At 65.7% G+C, this 23960-nt stretch overlaps 2 protein-coding genes across 9 annotated transcripts in view; one reads left to right on the plus strand and one right to left on the minus strand.

Moving 5' to 3' along the window:
- Positions 1-45: 45 nt before the first annotated feature.
- On the plus strand, positions 46-23642 carry TERT (telomerase reverse transcriptase). 5 transcript variants are annotated; one of them, XR_014310019.1, is made up of 17 exons: positions 54-291; positions 419-1712; positions 4672-4867; positions 6117-6297; positions 7242-7421; positions 7759-7917; positions 10340-10435; positions 11067-11152; positions 12050-12163; positions 12500-12571; positions 13301-13489; positions 16268-16394; positions 16712-16773; positions 17904-18028; positions 18557-18694; positions 19138-19332; positions 20934-23642. XR_014310019.1 is itself a non-coding variant. In XM_082724573.1 (16 exons), the coding sequence occupies exons 1-16, from the start codon at positions 73-75 to the stop codon at positions 19239-19241; spliced, it is 3342 nt and encodes a 1113-aa protein (XP_082580699.1). In that variant the 5' UTR covers positions 46-72; the 3' UTR covers positions 19242-20060. The 5 variants fall into 5 exon arrangements, 2 of the variants coding, with proteins under 2 accessions (XP_082580699.1, XP_082580700.1); XR_014310020.1 differs by lacking the exon at positions 20934-23642 and adding an exon at positions 19456-20060; XR_014310021.1 differs by lacking the exon at positions 20934-23642 and adding an exon at positions 19865-20060.
- The window catches only part of LOC309861561 (sodium-dependent neutral amino acid transporter B(0)AT1), a 36700-nt gene continuing 32093 nt past the window's right edge, over positions 19354-23960 (minus strand). For 2 of the 4 annotated variants that reach the window (XM_082724579.1, XM_082724577.1), the window contains exon 12: positions 22895-23173. In XM_082724579.1, coding sequence (XP_082580705.1) covers positions 22985-23173 — 189 coding nt within the window. In that variant the 3' untranslated portion in view covers positions 22895-22984. Of the gene's footprint in view, positions 21463-22737; positions 23174-23960 lie in introns of those variants that run through there. The other 2 variants (XM_082724576.1, XM_082724578.1) reach the window with 2 other exon arrangements.

A 23960-nucleotide genomic window follows, 5' to 3' on the forward strand; every position in this document is an offset into this window, starting at 1 on the left:
CCCCGCCTCCTCGTGCGGACCCCCCCCCCCCGGGCCCGCCCCTTCCTCCCGCGGACCCGCCCCTCTCCGGCCATGCCGCGCGCGCCCCGGTGCCGCGCCGTGCGCGCCCTGCTGCGGAGCCGTTACCGGGAGGTGCTGCCCCTGGCCTCGTTCCTGCGGCGCCTGGGGCCCCAGGGCCGGCGGCTGGTGCGGCGCGGGGACCCGGCGGCCTTCCGCGCGCTGGTGGCCCAGTGCCTGGTGTGCGTGCCCTGGGACGCGCGGCCACCCCCCGTCGCCCCGTCCTTCCGCCAGGTGGGCTGCCCCGGGAACCCGGCTCGGGCCTGCCGGGGTGGGAGGGGGAGGGCCGCGCGCTCGGGCCCCCGGGCCCCCGGACGCCTCGGTCCCCAGCCCTTCAGGACCCGCCCCCCACGCCCCGCAGGTGTCCTGCCTGAAGGAGCTGGTGGCCCGGGTGGTGCAGAGGCTGTGCGAGCGCGGCGCCAGGAACGTGCTGGCTTTCGGCTTCGCCCTGCTAGACGGGGCCCGCGGCGGGCCGCCCCTGGCCTTCACCACCAGCGTGCGCAGCTACCTGCCCAACACCGTGACGGAGACTCTGCGCGGCAGCGGCGCGTGGGGGCTGCTGCTGCGCCGCGTGGGCGACGATGTGCTCGCGCGCCTGCTCACGCGCTGCGCGCTCTACGTGCTGGTGGCCCCGAGCTGCGCCTACCAGGTGTGTGGGCCTCCGCTCTACGACCTCTGCGGCCCCGCCGCCGTGGCTCGGCCCCTCGGGTCCCCGGGCCACAGTCCTGGGACCTGGAAGGACCTCAGACCCACGCGCCAGGCCTGGAAGTCTGGCGCAAGGCGGCGGCGGCAGGGCAGATCCGGGAGCAGTCCGCCTCTAGCCAAGAGGCCCAGGCGCAGCGTGACCCCGGAGCCGGAGCAGGGGACCCACAGGCCGTCTAACCAGGCCCACCGGGGTGACAGCAAACCCCACGCAGTGACACCTGCCAGGGTCGCTGCAGAAGCCGCCTCTTGGGAGGGAGGGCCCCTTGGGACTCGTCTCAGCTCCACCATGGCACAGCCATCTCAGGGACCCCAGGGAGTACCCCATCAGCCAGCGCACCCCGAAACCAAGCACTTCCTCTACTGCTCGGGAGGCAGGGAGCGACTGCGCCCCTCCTTCCTGCTCAGCGCCCTGCCGCCTAGCCTGACTGGGGCCCGGAAACTCGTCGAGACCGTCTTTCTGGGCTCCGGGCCCCAGAGAGCAGGGGCTTCCCACAGGACGCGCCGCCTTCCTGCGCGCTACTGGCGGATGAGGCCTCTGTTCCAGGAGCTGCTTGGGAACCACGCGCGGTGCCCATACCGCGCGCTCCTCAGGACGCACTGCCCCCTTCGGGCGCAGGCCCCTGGAGAGGCGTCTAGCAAGCAGGCACACGGAGGAGTGGGCGTCTGCCCTTTGGAGAGGCCAGTGGCAGCTCCCGAGGAGAACACGGACCCTCGGCGCCTGGTCCGGCTTCTGCGGCAGCACAGCAGCCCCTGGCAGGTGTACACTTTCCTGCGGGCCTGCCTGTGCCGGCTGGTGCCCCCCGCGCTCTGGGGCTCCAGGCACAACCAGCGCCGCTTCTTGAGGAACGTGAAGAAGTTCATCTCTCTGGGGAAGCACGCCAAGCTCTCGCCGCAGGAGCTGACGTGGAAGATGAAAGTGCAGGACTGCGCCTGGCTGCGGGGGAGCCCAGGTGAGCAGCAGAGGCCGCAGGTGCCTGCTTGGACCTGCAGGACCAGGCCCCTCCCTCCGCCTCTGACCCCTCCTGCCCGCTTTACATGAACTGAGGCAGGCCCTGGGGACACGCGCGGGGAGCAGATGTGGGGATGCAGGTGCAGCCACCGACCACGGTCCCTGGTGAGGAGTGGCAACAGGAGAGACCCTGGGGTTTTGCCATTTGATCTACCCCCCGCCAAGCTCGCAAGACATCTGAGACTCCTAGATGAGAAGATTGGCGAGCCCTCTCCCAACCAGGGTCACCTCCTGGGGTATCCATCTCAGTCTCCCACGGCAGGGCTTAAAGTGCACCCGCCTCATCTCCAAAGATCGGGATTGTGATGGCCTCCAAGGGGACACCCTTTCCGCTTCCCCGAGAGGCTCTAAGCATCTTTCCAATAACTTGGGCATGTAAGTTTTGTGTTTTAATTGTGGGAAAACAGCATGCCGCCAGAGATCCACCCTCCTAATGAATGGTTTAGTCTACAGGACACGTTGCAAAGCGTAAGGGCCGTGTTGCACAGCATGTTTCTAGAACTTTCGCACTGGACGTGCCTGTGTGCCCATAACCAGCCACTCCCTTCCTGGCGCGGCGTGGTTGACCCTCCAAGGTGTCCGGCACAGCACCGGTGTTCTCAGGCTGCCGCTCACCTGGTGGAAAGTGTTGAGTTCCGTGGCCCCGTCCCCAGCTTCATACGAGGTCTGCCGTGCCCCGTGCACCACACACGGGAAGGACCTGGTGCTTTCCCGAGTGACGGGCCCAGCCCCTGGACCTCCCTGTGTCCTTGAACACTGGAGCTGTGGCCCTGGCGGACTGGTCCTTCCCGCGACTGTGGCCACGCACATCGCCCAGGGGGCTGAACAGATGAGACCAGGGTTCTCTAGGCATGGCCCTCGGGCCGCCGTTTCCACCCTACCCAGCTGGAAGGCCCCTTCCCCGGGCAGACCGTCATCTGGGCAGGGCTCGGTTTCTGTCACGCCAGCCTCGACCAGCATCCTGCTTGCCACTCTGCCCTCTTATTCCTGTCCCCATCCCCGGAGGCCAGACTGCTGGGCTGTCCCCATCTGCTGCCCAGTGTCACTAGACATCACAGAATGGATTCCTGAGGAAACCTGGGGAGGTGCCCCCCGCCCCCACAGCCCGTCCCTCTCCGGCCCGTGTTGGGCTGGTGGCAGCTCTTGTTCCCTGACCCTGGGCACGGGGGGTCTGTGTGGCTGTGCTCTGTCATCCCGTCCCGTGGGCTTACGCGTGCCCACCATGGTCTGAACAGGGGCCTTGACCTTCGGAGTGGAGTCTGGTGTCTCCGTAGGGTCCTCACTGGGAGGAGAGCCGTGTCCCTGCCCCCCGCCCTGCCATCAGGGTCGCCGGCGTGCCTGTCTGAGTGCCCGGCCGGTGATCGGCCGTGCTCCCTTCCTGGCTGTGTCTTAGCTGTGCGCCAGCTTCTGTTTGCTGCCCGTGTCCGGTTTCAGTTGCTTCTGAGAAGTTTCCGTTTCTTGTTCGATGTCGTCTTTGGTCGGCGAGCTGCTGGGCTCTGAGTGATCTTTTCTGTTGACTCGTGACTCGGTTGTGCGGGGCCTGTCTGCGGGGTCCGGGCTGCTCGAGGTGGGCAGACGTGCCTGTCCTCGCGTGTCTGCAGGCCTGCGGCCGGCCATCGCATTCACGCCACCCGAGACCCCCGTCCCTGTGCTGAGGGTGAGATGCTGGGGGCAGTGCTGTCTTCCTCTGGGGCGGGTTTGTCCGTTCCTCCCTGTTCCGATGGTATCTGTCGGGTTGTACCAGGTGTGAGCATTGCAGATGTGGGGCAGTCTGGGGACACGCCCATTCCGTTAACTTCTGTCCTGATGCCCCCGAGTGGCGCACCAGCTCTCTCCTGGCGGGCGTCGGCGTCCAGCCTTCCTGGAGCCTCACGGTTTGGGCCCTGCTGGTCAGCAGCTGCTGTTTTGGCTTTCGTCCAGTCCGGCGATCTTTCCCACTAACCTGGAGAATTGGACTTCTTTCCTTGACTCTAGACGTGCCCGACGCCCCTCATCTTTCTTCCCAGTTGGTCTGCCTTTCCTGCGCCCGAGTCTGCGTTTGCAGGGAACCAGGTGCCTCTCCCACTCCGCCCTCCTTCCCGGTTTGCCCCGGTGGCGGCTGGGAGCCGCGAGCTCTGCTGTCCTCTCGGGGTTCCTTGTCCTGAGCAGCACGAGGGCCTGATGTGGTCTCCCACTTAGTCATGCCCCCGGCTAGAGGCTGTGCTATGTCTGGTCAGTGGTCGTTGATCTGTGTCCCTGCCTTGTGTCCCCGCCCCTCTCTCACTGTTCTGTCCTCTCCCCCAGACCGGATTCTGGGTCCCCTTCCTGCCAAGTGCACAGAGTAGAGTACAGAGGACAGTTGGGGACCGTGGCGCGTGTCCCCGGCCGCATGGAGTGATGTCGCATTCCCGTGGTGCGTGTCTACGGTCCTGTGTTAAGTTCTCGCGGCTCTCTGGTGCCTGTTCCCAGCTGCACAGTGTCTGGCGGCCCTTAGCCCCTGTGTGGTTTGGTCTGGGAAGCCCCAGGTACGTCTGGACCCTGCTGCCTAGCGGCGATGCTGCGGAATGGCCAGGTCCCCCCAGGGAGAGCGTGTCTCTGCTTCTCCATCCTGCTCGGAAGCCAGGACGGATGACGAAGCCCCTCTCTGTCTAGTAGAAATGTGACGGGACTGCCTGCGTCATTGAAACTCTGGTAGCCACGTTATAAAGTAGCAAAGGAAACGTGAAACCAGTAATGTCTTATTCCGCCACAAGTCCAAAGTGTTCTTGTCCCGCGGTCAGCAGACGTGATAATGGCGTGTGTCCCCCCTCGGGCCGAGGATCGTGTTCCCTGAGCCTCAGTCCCCGCCTGCCCGTTTTGAGCGGCCAGTGTGGCTGCGACGGGCAGAGCGGACACTGTGGTCTGTGCCTTTTCCATTCCAGGGGCTTGCAGTGTGCCGGCCGCCGAGCACCGCCGCAGAGAAGGGGTCCTGGCCAGGCTCCTGTGCTGGTTGATGGGCACCTACGTGGTTGAGCTGCTCAGGTCATTTTTCTACGTCACGGAAACCACGTTTCAGAAGAACCGGCTCTTTTTCTACCGGAAGAGCGTCTGGAGCCCGTTACAGACCCTGGGAGTCAGGTGTCTCTGCCAGTGCCGCGCGCTCACGATTGTCTCCGTGTGTGCACATGACGGCCCTGTGTCCCATCCCCCTGTGTGTGCACATGACAGCTCCCTGTCTTGCCCCCCCCATGTGCACAGATGACAGCCCCCTGTCCTGACCCTCCAGCTGACTCCATGCCTCCGGGTACCCCTCACGGGGAGTCCCACCCTGGGCACGGACTTCTGGGGCCCCTTTCATTCACTGGAGATGTCAGAGTCTGTGCCACCTGGGGTCCAGGCTCTCGAAAGGGGAGAAGTTTGTACTGAATGGAAACAAGCTCGCAGGCAGGTCGTTGGCTTGACCCCGGTATGTGGGTCAAATGCTCCTCGAATTCACGCAGAACGAGCGGGACGGTCTGGGCCGTGGGTGGCGTGCAGGCAGGATCCGGCACAGGTGTGCTTCGGTCAGGGGCCCCTGAGGCAGAACCTTCCAGCTTGCCTTGCCGGAGTGGCTGCTCGGCTTGTCTGCAGGGCTGTGTCCTGTCCGCTGAAGGAGCGTGTTGGCCACAGGCTGGCTCGGGGTCCCATCGGGGATAGGCTGCCAGTGTGAAGGACAAGCCCTGGCTAGGAGGCTGTGTCCTCACAGCGCTTGGCAAGGCCCCAAAGTGGCGACATGGGTGCTCCTGGGCTGCGTCTCACACTTGGGCCAAGCCCGTGCCCTGACTCAGCGCATCTCCGCCGAGGGAGCTGGGCTGTGTCCTCCGGCACCTGGGAGAGGGTCGGGCAGCCTCTGTTGTGGGTTCGAGGTAACAGTGTGGCCTGTGTAATGATTCAGCTGTTCATGGCTCCTGAGAGTCCTTGTGGGGACTGTGGAAACTGTCCCTCTGTCTGGTGGGCATCAGAGGCCCCGGGGGGTTGGGCTCGCCTACCGCGCTTCCTTGCTGGGGCCGGCCTGCGGGCTGTGGTGGGGGAGAGGCCGCAGGGAGCTGACAGGCGCACGCAGAGATGGCTGCATTCCTCTGGGGGGCCGCCTCGGTCACCCCCTCACCCGCCCTTGTCCAAGGGTCCCAGCTGCTCCCGCCTGGGCCTCCCAGGGCTCTGCCTGGAGGGACCCTGGTGTCCGGCACCTGCTGTGGGAGGGGCTCCCGCAGGTGGCCGGCCTCGGCGTCCGGGGTGACCGGTGTCTGGCACGGGCGCTTCAGGAGCCCGGCGGCTCTCAGGCGGGCCCGCCCGCCCTGCGCTTCCCGCACACCCGCCCAGCCGCGGCCCACGAGGCTCTGTGTTTCAGGCAGCACTGCACCAGCGCGCGCCTCCGAGAGCTGTCCGCCGCAGAGGTGCGAAGACCGCACGAAGCCAGGGCGCCTCTCCTGACGTCCAGACTCCGCTTCCTCCCCAAGCCCGGTGGGCTGCGGCCGATCGTGAACATGGACTATGTGGCGGGAGCCAGAGCCTTGTGCCGAGACAAGAAGGTCAGCGCTGCTGTTTCGTTTCTAAGTCAGGAGCCCAGGAACCCCGGCTCGGTGTGCAGGGAGACAGGAGGCCAGGAGGAGGTCCGTGGCGGTCAGGCTGCGTTGATGGGACGTGTGCCCACAGTTAGACAAGGAGCCTGCAGGATGCTAGGCAGACCCCGGGGACCCACAGGTTCTTGTGACACAAGCTGGCCACGCCGAGCCCCTGGCTTCTGGGGCTGCTGGACCTCTGCAGCAGCAGGGTCCTCGGTACTCGCCATGAGCCAACGACAGAACTGGGTCGTTCACCTGCCACCAGCCTGCTGGGGTTCCAGTGACCCACACAGGGCTCCCCTCCGTGCCTAGCACACCCCTCCCCCGCAGGATCTCACCCCTGTGCCTTACACCCCTCCCCATGGGTCTCACCCCCATGTCTAGCACCCCCGGCGGGATCTCACCCCCGTGCCTAGCACGCGCCTCCCCCGCAGGTGTCACCCCGTGCCTGGCACACTCCGTGGTCCCCGCCAACGGCATCTCTGTCACCAGAGCTCTGACCCTTTCTGAGTGGTTCCACAGAGTGGGGGTGATTTTGTCGTGTGTGTCCCCGGATGAGAAAGCCAGGCTGTGGACGTTGACCGGACACCGGGTTGGGGCTGCGTGAAGGGGCGCTCCTCCATGGTGGGCTGTGGGGTCCCTGCCTCGTCTGGCGGGCGCTCGGCAGGAGGAGGAGGAGACGCCTGCAGCTGCTCTTTCCGCAGTTTCCAGACCCTGCAGCGGGTCCCTAGGGAGAAGCCAGGGTTCGAGGATGTGTGGGGCGATCGGTCCTCTGGCCCTTCCGGAGTCGAGTCTGGGGGATCTGGGGGGGCCTGCGGGGCCCAGCAGGCCGGGGCAGGGAGGTCTGACGTGGCCCCTGTGTGATGGGCGTCTTCTGGGGGTGCTGCCTCTGCCCCGGGCTGGCCCCACAGATCCAGCATCTCACCTCGCAAGTGAAGACGCTGTTCAGTGTGCTGAACTACGAGCGGGCCCGGCGCCCCAGACTCCTGGGGGCCTCCGTGCTGGGCATGGACGACATCCACAGGGCCTGGCACGACTTTGTGCTGCGCGTGCGGGCCCAGGACCCAGCACCCCGCCTGTACTTCGTCAAGGTGGGTGCCCAGTTCCATCCCGAGCCCATGCCCGAGTGAGCCAGCTGGGCACGTCTGGCCTGTGGGAGTGGTCCCCCCGACCAGCTGGCCGTGCGTCATGGGCTGTGGCTGGCCTTCATTCCCTGAGTTTGCACTAACAGAGCATCCCCTGGGGAAGCCCCGTCACATTTCCGGGTGTAGACAGGGACGCAGGCCTGCCTTGCGGCTGAGTCTGGGGGCCGTGGCACAGATGTGTGCCACGGAAACGGGAGACACTGGGGGTCAGGGTGTCTCGGTCCTCCTTCATCCGCGGGGCCCCCCGGGCACAGCGCGTAAACAGCACGTCCGTCCCGCACAGGTGGACGTGACGGGGGCGTACGACGCCCTCCCCCAGGACAGGCTGGCCGAGGTTGTCGCCAACGTGCTCAGGCCTCATGAAAACACCTACTGCTTGCGTCGCTACGCCGTGGTCCGGAGAACCGCCCAGGGGCACGTCCGCAGGTCCTTCAAGAGACATGTAAGAGCCACGGGGCGTGTGCTCCCTGACAAGGGTGTCTCGTGTGGACGTGTCCGTGCCGTGGGTCTGCCCACCCTCCCCCAGCCCCAGAAGCCGTCCGACGCTCTCACTGCTGCTACGTCCGAGTCTCACCCCGTGGGCCGCTGCCTCTTGCTGTACCTTTCCAGAAGCCGGGCCCCCGGGATGCCAGCTGCGGCAGGGCTGATGTCCCTGCCAACGCCCCGTGGGAGCCCGGCCTGGCCCGAGGCCATGCCGAGGGCAGAGTGAGCCCCATGGGCCAGTGCTGTGGGAGAGGAGAGCACCGCGTGGGCGCCTGGGCCTCACTCGCTGCCCCTGCCACGCAGCAGAGCCGAGGGTCTGGGTGCCCCTCCCCCCTTCCCCGGGCCTGGGGAAGGACAAGCGGCCCCGGTCAGCATGTGGCAGTTTCCCGCCACCCGTCAGAGCAGCCAGGCCTGCGGAGCGCACCGTGATGGGGGCGCTAGAAGGCTGCCAAGGGAAAGGTGCTGACCCGGGAAGTCTGGGCAGAGCCCCCGGGAGCGCCTGCGGCGTGAGGCTAAGTATGGGTCGCAAGCCCTGAGCCGCAAGGAGTGGGGGGTTGACACGTGTGGCGCAGGTGGCAGCCACCACGGGGTTGAGACGCAGAACGTCACAGGTGCCCACCGGACCCCCTACCCCTCTCCAGAGTGTCTCCTGCTCTGACGTCAGCCATGTGGACTCAGGGACCCGTCTCGAAGTCCACAAATGTGACGTGGGGCGGAACGTGCCCTTCCTGTCTGGTTCCCTCTGCTCCAAGGCGAGCCCGAACGTGGGTGGCGGTCCTTCCCTCTCCGGTCGTGGCGGGGTTGCCCCGACGCTGCCTGGCAGGGCTCTGCCTCCTGCGGGGTGGGCATCAGCGGGCGCCCAGGGTGGGGTAGACATTCCCCCGATGGGGCATCCATTGGCGAGAGCTCGCGTTGCTGTTGGGGCGTTGCTGAGGCAGAGCTTTGCACGTCGGCGGACGGTGCCCGACCACACTGCTATGTGCGCCATGGGGGGGCCGGCTGAGCCCGCGGCCACGCCATCAGGGCCGCCGCACTGTGCCGGGCCCAGCATCCCCACGACGTGCCTGCCCAGCGCCCTGCGGAAGCCACTTGGGTGTCCCCGTGTGTGAGAGGCCCGTGAGGTCAGCTCCTGCTTGCGACAAGCCGTGAGCCACTTGTCAGGGACTTCTCGGGGTTCTTCCCGTGTCTGGTGCCAGCCCCTGGTCCGAGGCTGCCGAGGCACCCCAGGTACCTTCTCCATCTGTCTCTGCCCTTTTGGCCACAAGCGGGATGTTTGCACGAGCAGATGTGTTTCACGTCGACGGAGCCAGGTTGGCAGGGTTGGGTGGCTGACGCCGCTTCCTTTCTGGTCCGCTGTCTGTGTCTCGCGGTGGCGATGCCGTCCGGCGTTTCCGTGGGCGTTTCCGCGGGCGCAGCTCCTGCGCTCAGCGCTCCGTGCACAGGAGCCGGTTTCCGGGACGCCTGTGGGGGCTTGTTTGCGGCTTCTCTCCGTGGGACCCCCGGCTGGCTCGCCCATTCCTCGGGCTCTCCGCCCCGCCGACCCTGCCCTCAGCTCCCAGCGCCGCGGGTGGCTTTCTCGGACTCTGTCTCTGGCTCCTCTTTCCTTTCTCCTTGTTTCGCTGTGTTGTTCGTTGTCGGTCTGGACTGATCTTCAAACCCCGGCCACTCCGTAGCGGCCTCAGCCGCAGGCAGGTTCCCGGCACGTCCGCTGAGGTCTCCCTCGTGGTCACTCCTGCCGCTGGTGTCCGTGAGCGGCCAGCCTTGAACGAAGCCAGTGAACCATAGGTTTCACAGAATACTGGTTTTCTCTGCGGAGGAGACTGACTCCCCCCACAGTGAGGGAGTGGTGAGCGCTGTATTCGGATGGCGCTGGCCGCTAGCCCCCTGCCTCCCTCCCCGCCGTGGCCCCTGTGCTCACCAGAGAGCGCCTGGGTCCCCGCCACGGCCTCTCACTGCCTCAGCGGCCCTTCCCAGCAGCCCCCGGCGCCCCCAGTGCCCAGAGGCAGTGGGACTAGGGAAGAAATGGCGGTCTGGCTCCTTTCTCTGCAGTCTCCTCCGCCCCAGACCAGCTCCTCCATCCTGGTTGCTTGGGTGGCCGGGACCCCCACTGCCTCCTGCTTGGGCTCCACCTCCCACAGTGAAGGTTCAGGCATCAGGGAGGGGTCTTGGGAAGGCAGGACCCCCCCACAAAGACAAAGACAGGGGACTGACCAGGTGGGCGGTTCCCAAGCTCCGCGGTCCGTACCTGTTCCCAGCGCTGCGGCTTCCCGTTCCCAGACGGCACCTGCTCGTCCCCGGCGTGGACGAGGTCTCCTGCGACATGACCCCCGCCCGCGGGGCCAGGGTGCGCAGCTGTCTCACCCCCTCCTCTTTGCCGGCAGGTGTCCACCTTCACAGACCTCCCGCCGTACATGAGACAGTTTGTGGAGCGTCTGCAGGAGACGACCTCGCTCAGGGACTCCGTGGTCATCGAGCAGGTGGGCGAGGCGGCCACAATGTGTGCCGGGGCGGGGTGTGGACACGGCGGTGGCCCCCAGTTGCGGCTGGAGGTGCCCCGGGGCAGCCCCTTAGGGCTCTACGCCGCCAGGTTGTCTGCCGCGGGGCAGCAGCAGTTCTCGTGGGAAGCTTGAGACCTCCTCTCCCTCGCTTTTGATCGTGAGGCTGAACGACAACACACTCCCTCCCCTTAGGAGAACAAGTTGGATTCAGCCTGTGTCCCCGCCTGAAACGGACCCTCTGGGGGAAACGCCTTCCTCCTGCTTGTGAGCAGGCGCTGCCTCCAAGGGCAGGGGACAGCTCAACCCCGTGGCTCTGTGGCCTTTTGCAGAACCAGGGATGGGCTGGCCGCCGCGGCTCGCAGACCTGTGCTCACTGGCTGCCGGGCTGCCTCCAAGGGCAGGGGACAGCTCAGCCCCGTGGCTCTGTGGCCTTTTGCAGAACCAGGGATGGGCTGGCCGCCGCGGCTCGCAGACCTGTGCTCACTGGCTGCCGGGCTCCTGCCCGCCGCTGCGGGACACGCACTGCAACGTGCCCTCGGGCCGGCATCCCCAGGCTGGATCCCGGCCAGAGTCAAGGCCTGCCCGCCCACGCGTCCGTCTGTTCTCGCAGAGCTACTCTCTGAACGAAGCCAGCAGCGGCCTTTTCCAGCTTTTCCTGAGCTTGGTGTACAACCACGTCATAAGGATCGGGGGCAAGTGAGTAGGGGTCCTTGCCGCCTTCCTGCGGTCGCCTGCAGACCCTGCGGCCGTGGGGCTCCTGGGGCTTGGGGAGTCCTTTGGCATTTAAATGTCAGCAGATAATTTTTTTATTTATAGAAACAGAAGCAGACTTTCCTGGGTGAGTGCCCACGGGGGCCCCCAGGGTGGGGTGAGAGCACCGGTCCTGAGGGCTCCGGCTCACGGTGAAGGTCGTTAGAGGTCAGCTGGAGATGTGGGCACCTTCCCGGGGATCATTCCCTGTGCTCTGGGAATCAGAAGCTTTTTAGTTAGAGAATGTTTCGTCATTCTTATGTTATGACTGATTGTGGCGCTTGTTACCTGTAATCACATCTGAAACGCGTCCTGAGAAACACTGCTGACGGGTGTACCGCGGGCCGGCCTTCCCAGAGGCCGCGTGCTCGTCCGCAGCACCCGGACCGGAGGGGAACTTGCTCTGGGGCAAAGGTCATTGCTGTGTCCACCCCCCGGGGCTCCCTCAGAGGCGCCCCACCTGCTTCTCTGCTTGCGGGGACCTTTATAGAAAAGGTCAGACCCATGTGGACCGTTGCACGTGTGGACAGACATTTGTCAGGGCTCCATGGGGTGCACAGTGGCCCTTGATCCACATGCACTCTGGGGTGTGCGCCGGCGCCTGACCAGCGTGTGTGGTCTGCTTGTGTGTCTGCGTATGTGGTTTGCATACAAGTGTGGTCTGTGTGTCTGTCTGGTCTGCGTGTGTGTCTGCAGTCTGCGTACATGGTCCACACGCGTGCTGGTCTGCGTGTGGTGGGTCTCCGTGTGCGTGTGCTTTGCGTGTCTGTAGGCTGCGGCACATGTGTCTGTAATGAGTGCGAGGCCCAGGGGGCCTCCTCCTACCTGCGTCCTGTCCCCCAGGTCGTACATCCAGTGTCAGGGGATCCCACAGGGCTCCGTCCTGTCCACCCTGCTGTGCAGCCTGTGTTACGGGGACATGGAGCGCAGGCTGTTTCCTGACATCCAGCAGGACGGGTACGGACCCTCAGGGTGCGCGTGCGGCCACTTGCTTTCACCTCCACCTTGCGTTTCGGGTCCGCTGGGTGTGGACAGGGGCCTGTGGCTCTATGTTCAGTCACGTGGGGGGTCATGAGTGGGTCTCGAGTGTAGGCTTAGTGGTGGCTTTGAGCACTATTGGGGCCTGGGCGTTTCCACCGGCTGTGACCCGCAGCTGTGTCCCTGCCCGTGCGCCCCCGGCACTCCCACGACCTGCGAGGTCAGCCTTTGGCTCAGTCCTTCGGGGGAAGTGACTTTGCACCTGTCCTCGTGAACGGGGACGCTGCCGCAGCCCGGCTCTCCCATGCCCTGCAGCCTGCTCCTGCGTCTGGTGGACGACTTCCTGCTCGTCACGCCCCACCTGAAGCGAGCGCAGGCCTTCCTCAGGTGAGTCCCCCACACGTGTCCCCGTGGCACTCCCGATGCCGGGGGGCCGCTGACCTGGCTCCCGGAGCAAGAGCCCCTGTCGCGAGGCGGATTCACGTTTGCCGGGCACCCCATGCAGGCTGTCAGGTGGAGGGTGGCCCTGGGGTGCGTCTGTGGGACTCGTGCTCCCTCAGAGCCTGGGGACTCCCCCGTGGCCAGGCTCGCGGTGACAGGTTTGTCCACACAGCCAGCAACCAGAGCAAAGCCCCCTTGGTTTCGCACTTTCTCTTCCCCTGGAAAACCACGTTTGAAAGGAAGCCCCTGGACGCCAGGCCTTGAGCAGGACGGCACTGAGGGCCCCATGTGCCCGATTTAATTCTGGCAAAATATCCAACCCCCACATGGGCCCAGGCCTTGTAGCAACCCTGTTTAGCAAGTCCGGACAGACCGTGTCCCCCACGTGGCTACAGGGAAAAAGGGAGGCCCCACGAGCATAGTCGCGGCCTCACTTCTCTTCCTGCGCGTGCAGCACAGCCCCCTCTGCCGTCCGCCCAGTGTGCTGCGCACCCCAACTTCCAAGGGGCTCCGGGGAAGCAGCCCCACTCCCCAGGGCAGCACCCGCACCCGCCGCCACGTCCTTGGCTCCGGCTCCCTCCGGCTCAGCACCGTGGCCGTCCCCCCGAATGAGTGCTCCAGCGCCCCTGGCGGTGCCCCCTCCTCCCAGGCGCTGACCTGGCCGCTCTGCTTCAGGACCCTGGTCAGGGGCGTTCCCGAGTATGGCTGCTTGGCCAACTTGCAGAAGACGGCCGTGAACTTCCCCGTGGAGGACATGGCCCTGGGCAGCACGGCTCCCCTCCAGCTGCCGGCCCACTGCCTGTTCCCCTGGTGTGGCTTGCTGCTGGACACGCAGACCCTGGAGGTGTCCTGTGACTACTCCAGGTGAGTGCGCCCACAGGGGGTGCAGCGTGGCATGCCCCCGTTTCTGCCTCCGTGTGGGATGGGGGGGTCACGGGTCGGGGTGCCCGGCGTCCCGCGCAGATGGGGCAGCAACACATCCTCTTTGGGACTGAGCGCCCTCACTAGATGAGGGGTGTTCTGGGCTTTTATTGGTAAGAAGAATTTGTGCAGGAGACGGGGTCACCGGTGTGTTCTGCAGGGACACTGTAAATCTGAGTTCAGAGGTTTGGGGACCTGCTGGGCACAAGCTCCTGAGGACACCCCGTAACGCGCAGCGTGGCCTCCCTGGGGAGCACGGCTGAGGTGCATGCGGCCCGCCGTGTACATAGCACGTGGGATCCTGTCCCAGTGAGCGCGGGCTGCGGGGCAGGGTCGTTTCCGCTCGTGGGCTCCGCCGTGGGCTCCCCATGTTCTCTTGTCCATCTCCGCTCTGGCTTCTCTCGTGTCTGCTTCCTCCAAGGAGGCCTGTCAGGGTCAGGGCCCACCTACGACCTAAGCTTTAATCAGTTCCCCTGTGACCCACGTGTCGTGCGGGTTGGGGCTGTGATGTGGATTTGGGGACCCAGGTCAGCCCCTCATGGCCAGTCTTCCCTGAGCCCGAGCACTCCCAGCGCGACCCCAGGCTTGGCGCGGACGCAGACTCGGGATGGGCGTGGGTGCGGGAACGCGCTCCTGTGTGAGCGCCGAGTCCTGACTCCGCAGCCTTGCGGGGGGCGGCGGGGGGCTCCCCTCTCTGGTCGGCGCCGCCGCTGTCCTGCTTGTTCCCACGGTGCTCTTCCCAGCCTGCTCTGCCGGCCCCACCTCCCCGGGTGGACCCACGTCTCTGCTGCTGTGTGTGAAGCCCAGCCCCCTCTTCCCGCTCTGTCCACCCCCATCTTCGCTGGGTCTCTCCTCATCCCTGGGACGCGGCTCCGATGCCCCGGCCTCCAGCCCTCCCTTGCCATCCGGCCCTGACCAGCTCTCTGCTCCCCAAGAACCCGGGCCATCTGGGGGTCAGGCACTGCCACACCAGCCTGGCGTCCCATTTGGTGACAGTGCCCGAGAGCAAGTGGGTGTCGGGTGGCCGCCGTGCTTGCGCAGGGCCTCTCGGGGCGTGCCTGCTCACGGATGCCGCCCTGAAGCCTCGGCCGCGGGGGCCGGGCGGGGTGGGGGGGACTCGGAAGGGTGGAAAGCGTCCTGGAAGGGACCGCGACGGGGCGGGCTGGTCTCGCAGACTCCAAGTCTCCCCACATCCCGGCCCGGGCGAGGGTGAGGCGGCCAGAGCGACGGGCCGGGTGCACGAGCACGAGCGAGTCTGCCGCGGTGCTGCGGGGGGGGGAGGGGAAGACGGGTGGTTTTCTGAGAAGACCTACAAGGACGCGCCGGTGCGTCTCAGCACGCCCGGGAGCGAGTTCTGGGCGGGCACAGGAAGCAAAGCAGCAGGGACAGCGCAGAGGGACTCGGAAGACGGGAAGGTCCTCCCATGTGGCGCGGGGTTGAGCGAGCAGGACGCGGCCCGCCTGGGGCAGAGACCGTCGCGGTGCCTCTGAGTGCGAGTGGCCTCGCCGAGCGCGGGCTGTGGGGCCCACTGCTGCTTCTCAGATGTGTCCTTTCGGCACAGACAAGGGACCTGCCCCCGTCACCCAACAGCACAGTGCAGGATTCAAACCCGGGCCTGGCAATGGGGCCTCCCTCGTGGCCCCGAGCTCTGCAGAGGTCAGACACGGAGGCTTGCAGCAAGGTCACGATGGACGCGGTCATGGAGGAGAGGGGGCGGCGTGTGGAGGCGCTTCCGCCCGGCTCTGCCCACCACCAGAGAAGCTTCCTTCCCAGGCGCCCACCGTCCCTCAGCGGGGCTCCTGTCGGGCCCGGGCACGTCGCTGAGGACAAACCCCAGTGACTTCTCTGGAAAGCAGTAATTTGGTATTAAAGTCCTTGAGACATTCCTACATTTTGCCGGTAAGTGCACTTCCAGAAATCTGTCCTCCAGAAGCAAAAGTCACGGACGTCATCAGAGATTTGCTCAGCTGGGCACCGAGAGTCCCCGAGCTAAGGCAGCGTGGTGGCGGCGCGGCTGACTTAACCTTGTTTTAAGCTCTCATATGGCTGAGATTGCGGTGGACACGCTTAGTGAGACGGAAGGTGGCCCTAGAGCTTCGGTGCTCAAAGGCAGCTCTGAGGACGGCCTCCCCCCGCGCAGACGACACAGGGCACTGGGGCACCTCCGCGGCCGGCTGCAGGAATGCCCCGTGGTTGGGCCCCGCGTCGCGGTGTGAGCGGTGACTTTCGTCCCACTCCCCGTGTGCACGCGTGAGCCTCACCCTCGGGGTCAGGCCGTGCGGGGGACGCTGTCCTCCTGCAAGAAGTCCTCCAGGCAGGCGAAAGGCACGGGGCTGTGGCTTCAGGCCCCGCACAGCCGGAGCTGCCTCCGAGCTGGGGAGGCCCCGCCCCGCTGGGACCCGCGCCCCACTCAGACCCTCGCCTGGGAAGCCGCACAGGGAGGCGTGTGTTCGCGCGTGACGGGCACGTGTGCTTGAGTCTCGTGGACTTTACTGGCTCTGCGCCATAGGCCACTAAGGGTGAACTCGTTCGTGACCCGGACTGTGGCCCGGTGTGTGCGGTGCGGGGGTGGGGGGCCTTGCCCGTCTGCGACCCCGCAGCCCAGGCCTCCCCCGAGGGTGGCACTGGGCGTCGTGTGCAGGGCTGTCCCCACGCACCGGACAGCGAGGGTGGGCGGGCCTCAAGGTCACGCAGCTCAGCGCGGGCCGCTCTGTCCCACAGCTATGCCCGCACGTCCATCCGCTCGAGCCTGACTTTCAGCCAGGGCACCCGGCCCGGGAGGAGCCTGCGGCACAAGCTGTTTGCGCTCCTGCGGCTCAAGTGCTGCGCCCTGTTCCTGGACCTGCAGGTGCGTGTGCCTGGTGCGGGGTGTGTGTGCGCGCGTGTGTGTGCGCGTGTGTGTGCGCGTGTGCCTGGGCACCCAGGTGCAGATGTCCTCAGGCCCCGCCCCGCGGCCCCTCCTTCCGGGCGCCGGGCCCCTCCCCGTGGTGGGCGTCCAAGGCTTGGGGCCCCGGCTTGACGACCGCTCAGCCCTCCCCTCCCCATCCCTGCCTGCGGGCCCTTCCTGCCGCCCCTGCCACCCACGGCCTGGCTTTGACCTGGTGATAAAGCGCGAGACCCACATCTAAATTCCAGACGTCGCAACGTGTCTGTCTTTGTGACCAGGTGAACAGCGTCCGCACGGTTTATGCAAACATGTACAAGATATTCCTGCTGCAGGCCTACAGGTGGGTTCCCCGGCCACACGGCCACACCACAGGACTGCGGCGGCCCCGGCCCTCCCTCAGCCTGGCCGTGCGCCCTGCCCTCTGCTGTCCCAGGATCGAAGGATGCGGTATTTGCCGGGTTTTCACTGCAGACTTGCAGCTGTGTGTGTGTGTGTGTGTGTGTGTGCACCGCGCGTGGTTGGAGGCGTCGGTCCCGTCACCAGGCAGCAGTGGGTGGCCAGTGTGGCCCGGGTGTCCCCACTCTTACGCACTGACCAGGACCCTTGCAGGGGCCTGGGGTGCGAGGCAGGTGCAGGCAGTCCGCGTGCAGAGGGAAGGCAGACGCCGCGGGGCTCAGGTCGCGGTCGCGGTCGCGGTCGCGGAGGTGATTAGGCAGGGATGGGAGGGCCCGCAGCCGCTGATGTCCCCACAGAAAGGGTTGTGGCCCCCAAACAGCCCAGCTGTCATTCCTGTCCCTGTAACGAGAACATCTCAGGCCCCATGTGCTTCTGGAACATTCCTGGTCCCTGGATGGCTCCAGGTCATCTTGCTGAGAACTGGGGCGTGGCTGGACAGTTGTGGGGCCCTGCCCTGCTCGTGCCTTCCTGTAGCTCTTTGGGAGACACTGCCACCTCGGACCCTGTTGACCCAGGTGTCACAGTGGCTGCCATCGCCTCAGACACAAAGCCAGGCTTTGGTCTGGTTTGCAAGGGAGACCTGCCTCTGGCTGCTCAGAGAGCCGCTAACTTCCAGCCACAGTCAGGACAGATGGACAAGGGGCCGGGCACCCATGTTAAGCCTGGGCGAGTCTGTGTGACCTAAAGTCGTGCGCTCTTGTTTCCAAAGCTGGCTGTGGCCTCCCACTGGCAGGACAGGGCTCCCACCTCAGCGGGTTCCCGTGCGTGTGAAGTCAGGTGCTGGGCGAGCAAAGCACAAGCCCGTTACTCCAGAAGGGGCCCAGGTGGTCAGCGAGAGCAGGAGCCACCTGGGGAGGGGCTTGTCCTGTGGCCCCAGGCACGCGCAGACACACAGGAGCACATGCACACGTAGACAGGCGCACACGCACAGACACCCGTGCACACGGACGCAGGCATGAGCACGCACGCGTCCCAGCCCCAGGGCTTTCCTGCCACGAGGCGTCCCTTCGTCAGGTTCCACGCGTGTGTGCTCCAGTTTCCGTTTGACCAGCCGGTGAGGAAGAACCCCGCCTTCTTCCTCCGCATCATCTCGGACACCGCGTCACGCTGCTACTCCCTCCTGAAAGCCAGGAACTCAGGTGTGCGCGGAGGGCCGGGGTTATTGGGTGCGGCTGATGGGTTTTGTGGGGTCGGCGGTGGCGCTGGCAGTGTATGGGCCCCGGCACGCTTACGGTTACGGCGCGGCACGGCTGCGGGCTCTGGGAGCTCGCCCGTCGGGCCTGGGGGTGTCGGCACCCCCTGCCCCCCTTGGTGCCCTCGACCTCATGCACAGATCCAGGCCCACAGTGGAGAGGAGGCGAGGCTCCGGCCGGTCTGTAGCTCAGGCCGCGCCACGTCCCTCGGGCCTGTTTTACTTCATTTGGTGTGGGTTGCTTTTGAGAACAGGACCAAAGCGCCCGGAGTCAGGGTTCCCTGGCGCCTGTTTTGGGGCTGATCTTGAATTGACGTTGCCCGTTTGACCCCCGACCTCTGCCCCTGCTCCCCGGCTCATGGACGGGGCTGCAGGGACCCTAGGCAGCATCGGGCACCTCGGAGCACGTGGTCTTTCCGGGCGTGGTCTTAGCCTGTCTGTCTATGTCACATCCCCCCACCACGCCCCCACGCAGGGATGTCCCTGGGGGCCAAGGGCGCCTCCGGCCTGTTTCCCTCCGAGGCTGCGCGGTGGCTCTGCCTCCAGGCCTTCTGGCTCAAGCTCGCTCGTCACAGTGGTACATACCGGTGTCTCTTGGGGGCACTCCGGGCAGGTAAGTGGAGGCGCCCCCTCTGCTGTGTGTGCGCAAGCAACGTCGCCCACGTCTGCGTGGCAGTGGGTGGGTCCAGGAGCCCCCATGGTGGGTGCAGGTGCCGTGGGTCGCAGGCTCTCACCCTGGGGCCTCGCATGCCCCCCTGCTCACTCGACCTTCCCACACCTCGACCCCGGTCTGGGGAGAGGCCAAGGCCGCATCACTCCCTCCAGCCCCACTGGCCTGGCTGTCGTCTACACTCGCAACCTGTGTCCCTAGGCCTCTGCCCTGGTTGCCCCAACATGGGCAGGGGGTGCCCCAGCAGCAAGTCTGTCCTGCACACCCCAGCCCACCCAGCCCCCCGAGCTTGGCCTGCACAGGGATGGACCACACCTGCCCGACCTTGGCCTTGCGCAAAGGTCAGCTTCTTCCAGGGCATTCTCACGTCACTTGTCCCCTTCCAGCCCAAGGGCACTTGTGCCGACAGCTCCCGAGGGCGACACTGGCTGCCTTGGAGGCAGCGGCTGACCCTAGCCTGACTGCAGACTTCAAGACCATCTTGGACTGACCACCTGTCCGCGCAGCCCAGAGTGACCTCCAAGACCCCCAAGCCCGGGCCTTGGGACTTCACGCAGTGGGAGCTGCCGGCTCACCTTCAGGTCTGGACCTTTTCTCCCCTGAGTCCCTGACACTTGAGCTGCTGGCCGGCGCCCCCTGTAGAGGTCTGCCCCCACGTCCTTGGGGAGGAGAGCCTGCCTGCCCAGCACCCTCTCCCCATCCAGGTGGTTTCCTTGTGTTCTTCGGGCACAGACCACCAGGAGAGGGCAGGCGGGAGCACTGGGCTGGCGAGCCGAGCCTGTCTGGACCTTTGTCACCCTGCCCTGCCCCTGGCTGGGGACTCCCCGAGTCTGCCACATGTCCCTGAGGGCGCCTGGTGGTGGGCGTGGTTCCTTACCGCTGCCTGTCCAGCACCCAGGCCCGTACGGTCTGTGCCCCGAGCCGTCCCCGCACGGCGTCCAAAGTCTGTGCCTGCTCAGCTTTGCCCAGAAGCCAAGGGCCCAGTCAGCTGTTCTGGGCTGGACCCACCCCGCCCATCCTTGTGACCTTGCCCTGCCCCCCACGGCCTCCTGGAGCCTGAGTGTCTGGCCCGCTGCGCCTGCCACCACCCCCACTTCCGACTCCTCCCTCCAGCTCTTGCTCCACACACGGTGGCCCTGTGTCATCTTGGTGGTGCTCCTCTGTGTGGCCTCCTCCCCCTGGACCTGCCGCTCCCGGTTACTCCTGGGAGCCACGGAAAGAACACGCCAAGGCTTTGCTCTTAGAGGCTTCCATTTTCCGCGTTCGTATTAAACACAGCCTGCGTGGGCGTCTGTCCTGTTTTCCATAATTACAGACACCTGTGCCTGTGTCTACACATCATGAGAGGGGTCCTTGGTCTGCTGGGGTTCCCAGGGGTCTTCCTGGGGCAGGTGCAGCCAGACCATGAGTCAGAAGGACCCCGCCCAGCACCCGCCCCGTTTACGGCGAACTCTGGCCTTACTGTGGACCCTGGGAGGGGTTGGGCAGCCAGGGCCTGAAGCCCAGAACCCTGGGTCTCCTAGTGATCACATTTCTCTGGCTTCTCCCTGTCCGGGGCTCTCCTGGCGGCTTCCTTGGAATGGGCAGTGGGGGCGCAACATGAGGGTTTGGGAGGTAGATGGTAGCCCACTGCCCCGCGTGCAGCCCTGGCCCCGCCCGGGCTGCTGGTCTTCCGCTCCCGTGCCCCGGACGTGTGCAGGCAATCGTGCCTGTGTGCCGCCTTCATCACCTCAGCCCAGAGGCCGTGTTTGCATCTGGACACATCGACCAGCAGGGCTCGGGCCGGGAAACAGGTGTCGTGGGGCGGGCTCTGCAGGAGAGGCTGTTTGAGCCAACAGGAGTGGGGCTCCTGCTAACGCACCGGGGAACCCCCAGGCTGAGGGACAGTGAGGGCCTGCAGGAAGGGCCAGGTTTGGGGGGTGGTGCTCTGCTCAGGGTCCCAGATCACGGCTCTGGCGAGGGCCTAGGTGGAGGATCTTGGGGGGAGTGAGCGGCCCCACAGGTTGTGGCAAGAGAGGGTCAGCCTGACCAGGCAGCAGTGGGGTGACCCAGACAGAACTTTCTGGAAAAGGCAGGTGTTCATGGTTGACCTGGGTGGTGAGGTGGGTGTCAGCCCGAGCCGTCCTGGGGGCTTGAACTGCACAGGTGTTCCTCCACCCCGAATAGATTTCTGCTTCAGCAGATCTGGGGAAGGGCACCGCGTCCCAGGGGCTGCACAGACACATTTATGGAGGACCCAAGTCCACGCAGCGGTCGTAAATGCAGTGGGTGGAAGATGCAGCGGAGATGAGCCGAGCGGAACCGGGCCCCACCCAGCATGCACGCCAGCCTGGCCGCGGTGGTGCCTCCACTGTCAGAAGCAGGGAGGGCTGGCCTGCCCTGCTGGCGTGGACGGAGCCCATGGGGACGCCGCCGGGACCCCGCACCAGGCTCCCGAGCTGACCGGCCGCTGGCCCCCACCTGCTCCCAGGCCCCAGGGGCCCATTTCTGGCGTCCGTGTCGCGGACCCGACCCTCGAGGTCAGCCGTCCGTCTGTCCCAGCCTGAGTCCCGTTTCTCGGGTACAGACGCTCTGTCAGCGTCTTACTCAGGATCGCGCCTTCTTGCTGATGTGTCGAAGCCCCGAGAGGACTGGTGCTTGGTTGGGCTCTGCTCGCTGAGAACCCTTTCTGGTTCATCTCCTTAAAATCAGTATGCACACGGCTAAACCTCCTCAGGTGAAGAGTGAAAATGAGATTTTTAAAGCAAAGGAAAAGACCCCAGTTTTCTGGTGTTTCCTGGGTCTGTGCTGCGCTTTGGAAGGCTTGCTGACAGCTGTGTTCCGCGGCGGGAGGAAGAGTGGCTTGAGGGCTGGTGCTCCCAGGACCTCACCTGCCATCCCCCGGGTGTGTGCGTGCACCTGGACACCTTGCTCACCTGTGAGGACGCCGTGAAGGGCCCAGAATCCCCCAGGCACCGTGGGAAGTGGAACAATGATGCCCCAAAGGTGCCTCTGCCCTGACCGCAGAGCCTGGGAGTGCTCCCTGATGTGGTACAGGGGACTGTGGGTGCAGTGGGATTAGGCAGCCAATCAGTTGACCTCGGGATGGGGAGATCATCCTAAATTATCCAGCTGCGCTCAGGGAAACCCCAGCATGAGGAGACGGTGTTGGAAAGACACGGCGAGGACTCACCGGCCTTGCTGGATTTTTGCTGGAGGAAGGGGCCACAAGCCAAGGGTCATAGCATGGCTCACCCTACCCACAGGGCTCGGGGCACACTTCGGGGGGTGTTCTTGGGCTCGCTTCATCTTAATACTCAGCTCCTCTGAGAGGGACATTGGAGCAGGAGCTTCTGTTTCCCGGGGTCTGGGTGGCCTGGACAAGGGCAGCCCCAGCAAGCACGTCTGGACCAGGCTCACGGCGGCCTTTCAGCACCCTGGACAGCGCCTCGCTCCGTGCTCCGTCAGCCACGGATTCACCCCTGCAGCATGAAGCGTGCTCTCGGGCTGTGGCAAGTCAAGACCAAGCCTGTGTGCCTGGGCCAGCCCCTGAGAACTGATCTCTGCTTCACGGATGAGAGAGAATCAGCCTTTTTGGACTTTCTTGACCCACATTTGAGTCTCTGAGGAAATCTTTAAAGAACAGTGGTGTTTCTCGGCAATAAGGTCAGGAGAGCGTCTAGCACCTGCCTGTGCTCGTGCGGGGAGGCCCCGTCCTGGGGCGGGAGGAGCCAGGCCGTGGACGCAGTGAGGGTTCCCTGCACACAGGAGGCCTGGGCCTCGACACAGACCTGGGCTCCGGCTGACCGAGAGGGTCCGTACAGGTCCCAACAGACCCGCCCATGCCCCAAATGGTCTTGGCACAGAAAGGGGCTGCCCTTCCGTCCGCCGCGGGGACAGCCTCCATGCGCCCCATTGCAGAGCTGTGACGTGCACCTCCTCGGGCTGCTCTGCCAGCCGCGTGGCCTCGGGGCCCGCCTGCCCTTCGGCCCTTATGTGAACTCACTGGGCACAATGTGCGGCCCCACAGATAGCTCCGTGTGTCACCCCAGAGGGCAGGGCCCTAGGGGCTAGAGGGACAGCGTGGACTGTGGTCACTGATCTGGGCTGTGCCGTGAGCAGGGTCGGCGGAACGCAGTGGGGTTGGGAAACAGCAGCCAGAGGTCAGGGTCTGGGCAAGTGTGTAATGGGGTCCAGCGCTCTGCCAGCAGGAGGCTTATAGGCCAGTCCCCCCTGCTACCCCCAGCCCGACCCTCAGCTGGCCCCTCCCTCCTGCAGCTTTGGGCACCCGTCCTGCCAGGTGTCCTGCTTCTGTCTGCGCTTGGCGAGCTGCTGGACAAGTGCCACAGCCGGGACCCACAGTGCGGGCAGGAAGCACAGGAGGACGCAGGCGGCCTGCACCCAGCCCGGGTACAACTTCTCCTGCCGTGACGGGAACCATGCCTGTGGGGACACGAGGCCATAGGTGAGCCCCCGGGGAAGGGACAGGCGAGGCTGACCCTCGGCCGCAGGCCCTGAGTCATGTCGGCCGCCTCCCCCGGCCTCTTCCTGACTGAGGCTCCGTCTGGGGTGGGGGTGGGCGCGGTGGCAGCCAGGAGGTGGGGACCCAAAGGTTCAGGTTTGGGGCTGAGCCTCTCGTGGGGACGGGGTCCCTGAGACCCAGGCCTGATATCTGGGGCTGTCTGTGGAGTGCCCCCCACCACCCTGAGGGGCTGCACAGCCTCGGGGCCGTGCTGGACCCCGTGTCCCGCTCCATAAGAGACGGTGGCATCTTCCCCCTACGTGAGGTGTCTTCTGAGGTCACTGTGAGGCATGAGTGTGGGAATCTGACGGAACGATTGTCATGAAAATTCTTGAAAACCGTGGTGCTGTTCCTCCCTCGCCCACCGCTGGCGACGTGGGGCCACTTGTGTAAGGAGGGCTTGGAACAAATGACTTCTGTGCTCCCGAGAAGGGACAGCTCAGTGAGGTTTGGAGGGATGCGACGGGTGGCAGGTCGGTGGGGTGCCCGCAGCTCAGGGTGCCGCGCAGGGGACAGGGAAGGGCTGGCAGCAGACTGCCCTGCGCTCCCTTTCTTCGGAGCACACCAGCGGCAGCCCGGTGACACACACACCTTCCCTCCACTCAGACCAGAGCAGGTGCGCACGGGCGGCCCCGCAACACCTGAGCAGCGCGTCTTGAGGCCTCGTCCCCGGCTGAGCTGCCCCGGGGACCTGGAGGCTGCTCAGTC

Source organism: Mustela nivalis (assembly GCF_964662115.1).
Source record: "Mustela nivalis genome assembly, chromosome: 3".
Classification (NCBI taxonomy): Eukaryota; Metazoa; Chordata; class Mammalia; order Carnivora; family Mustelidae; genus Mustela; species Mustela nivalis.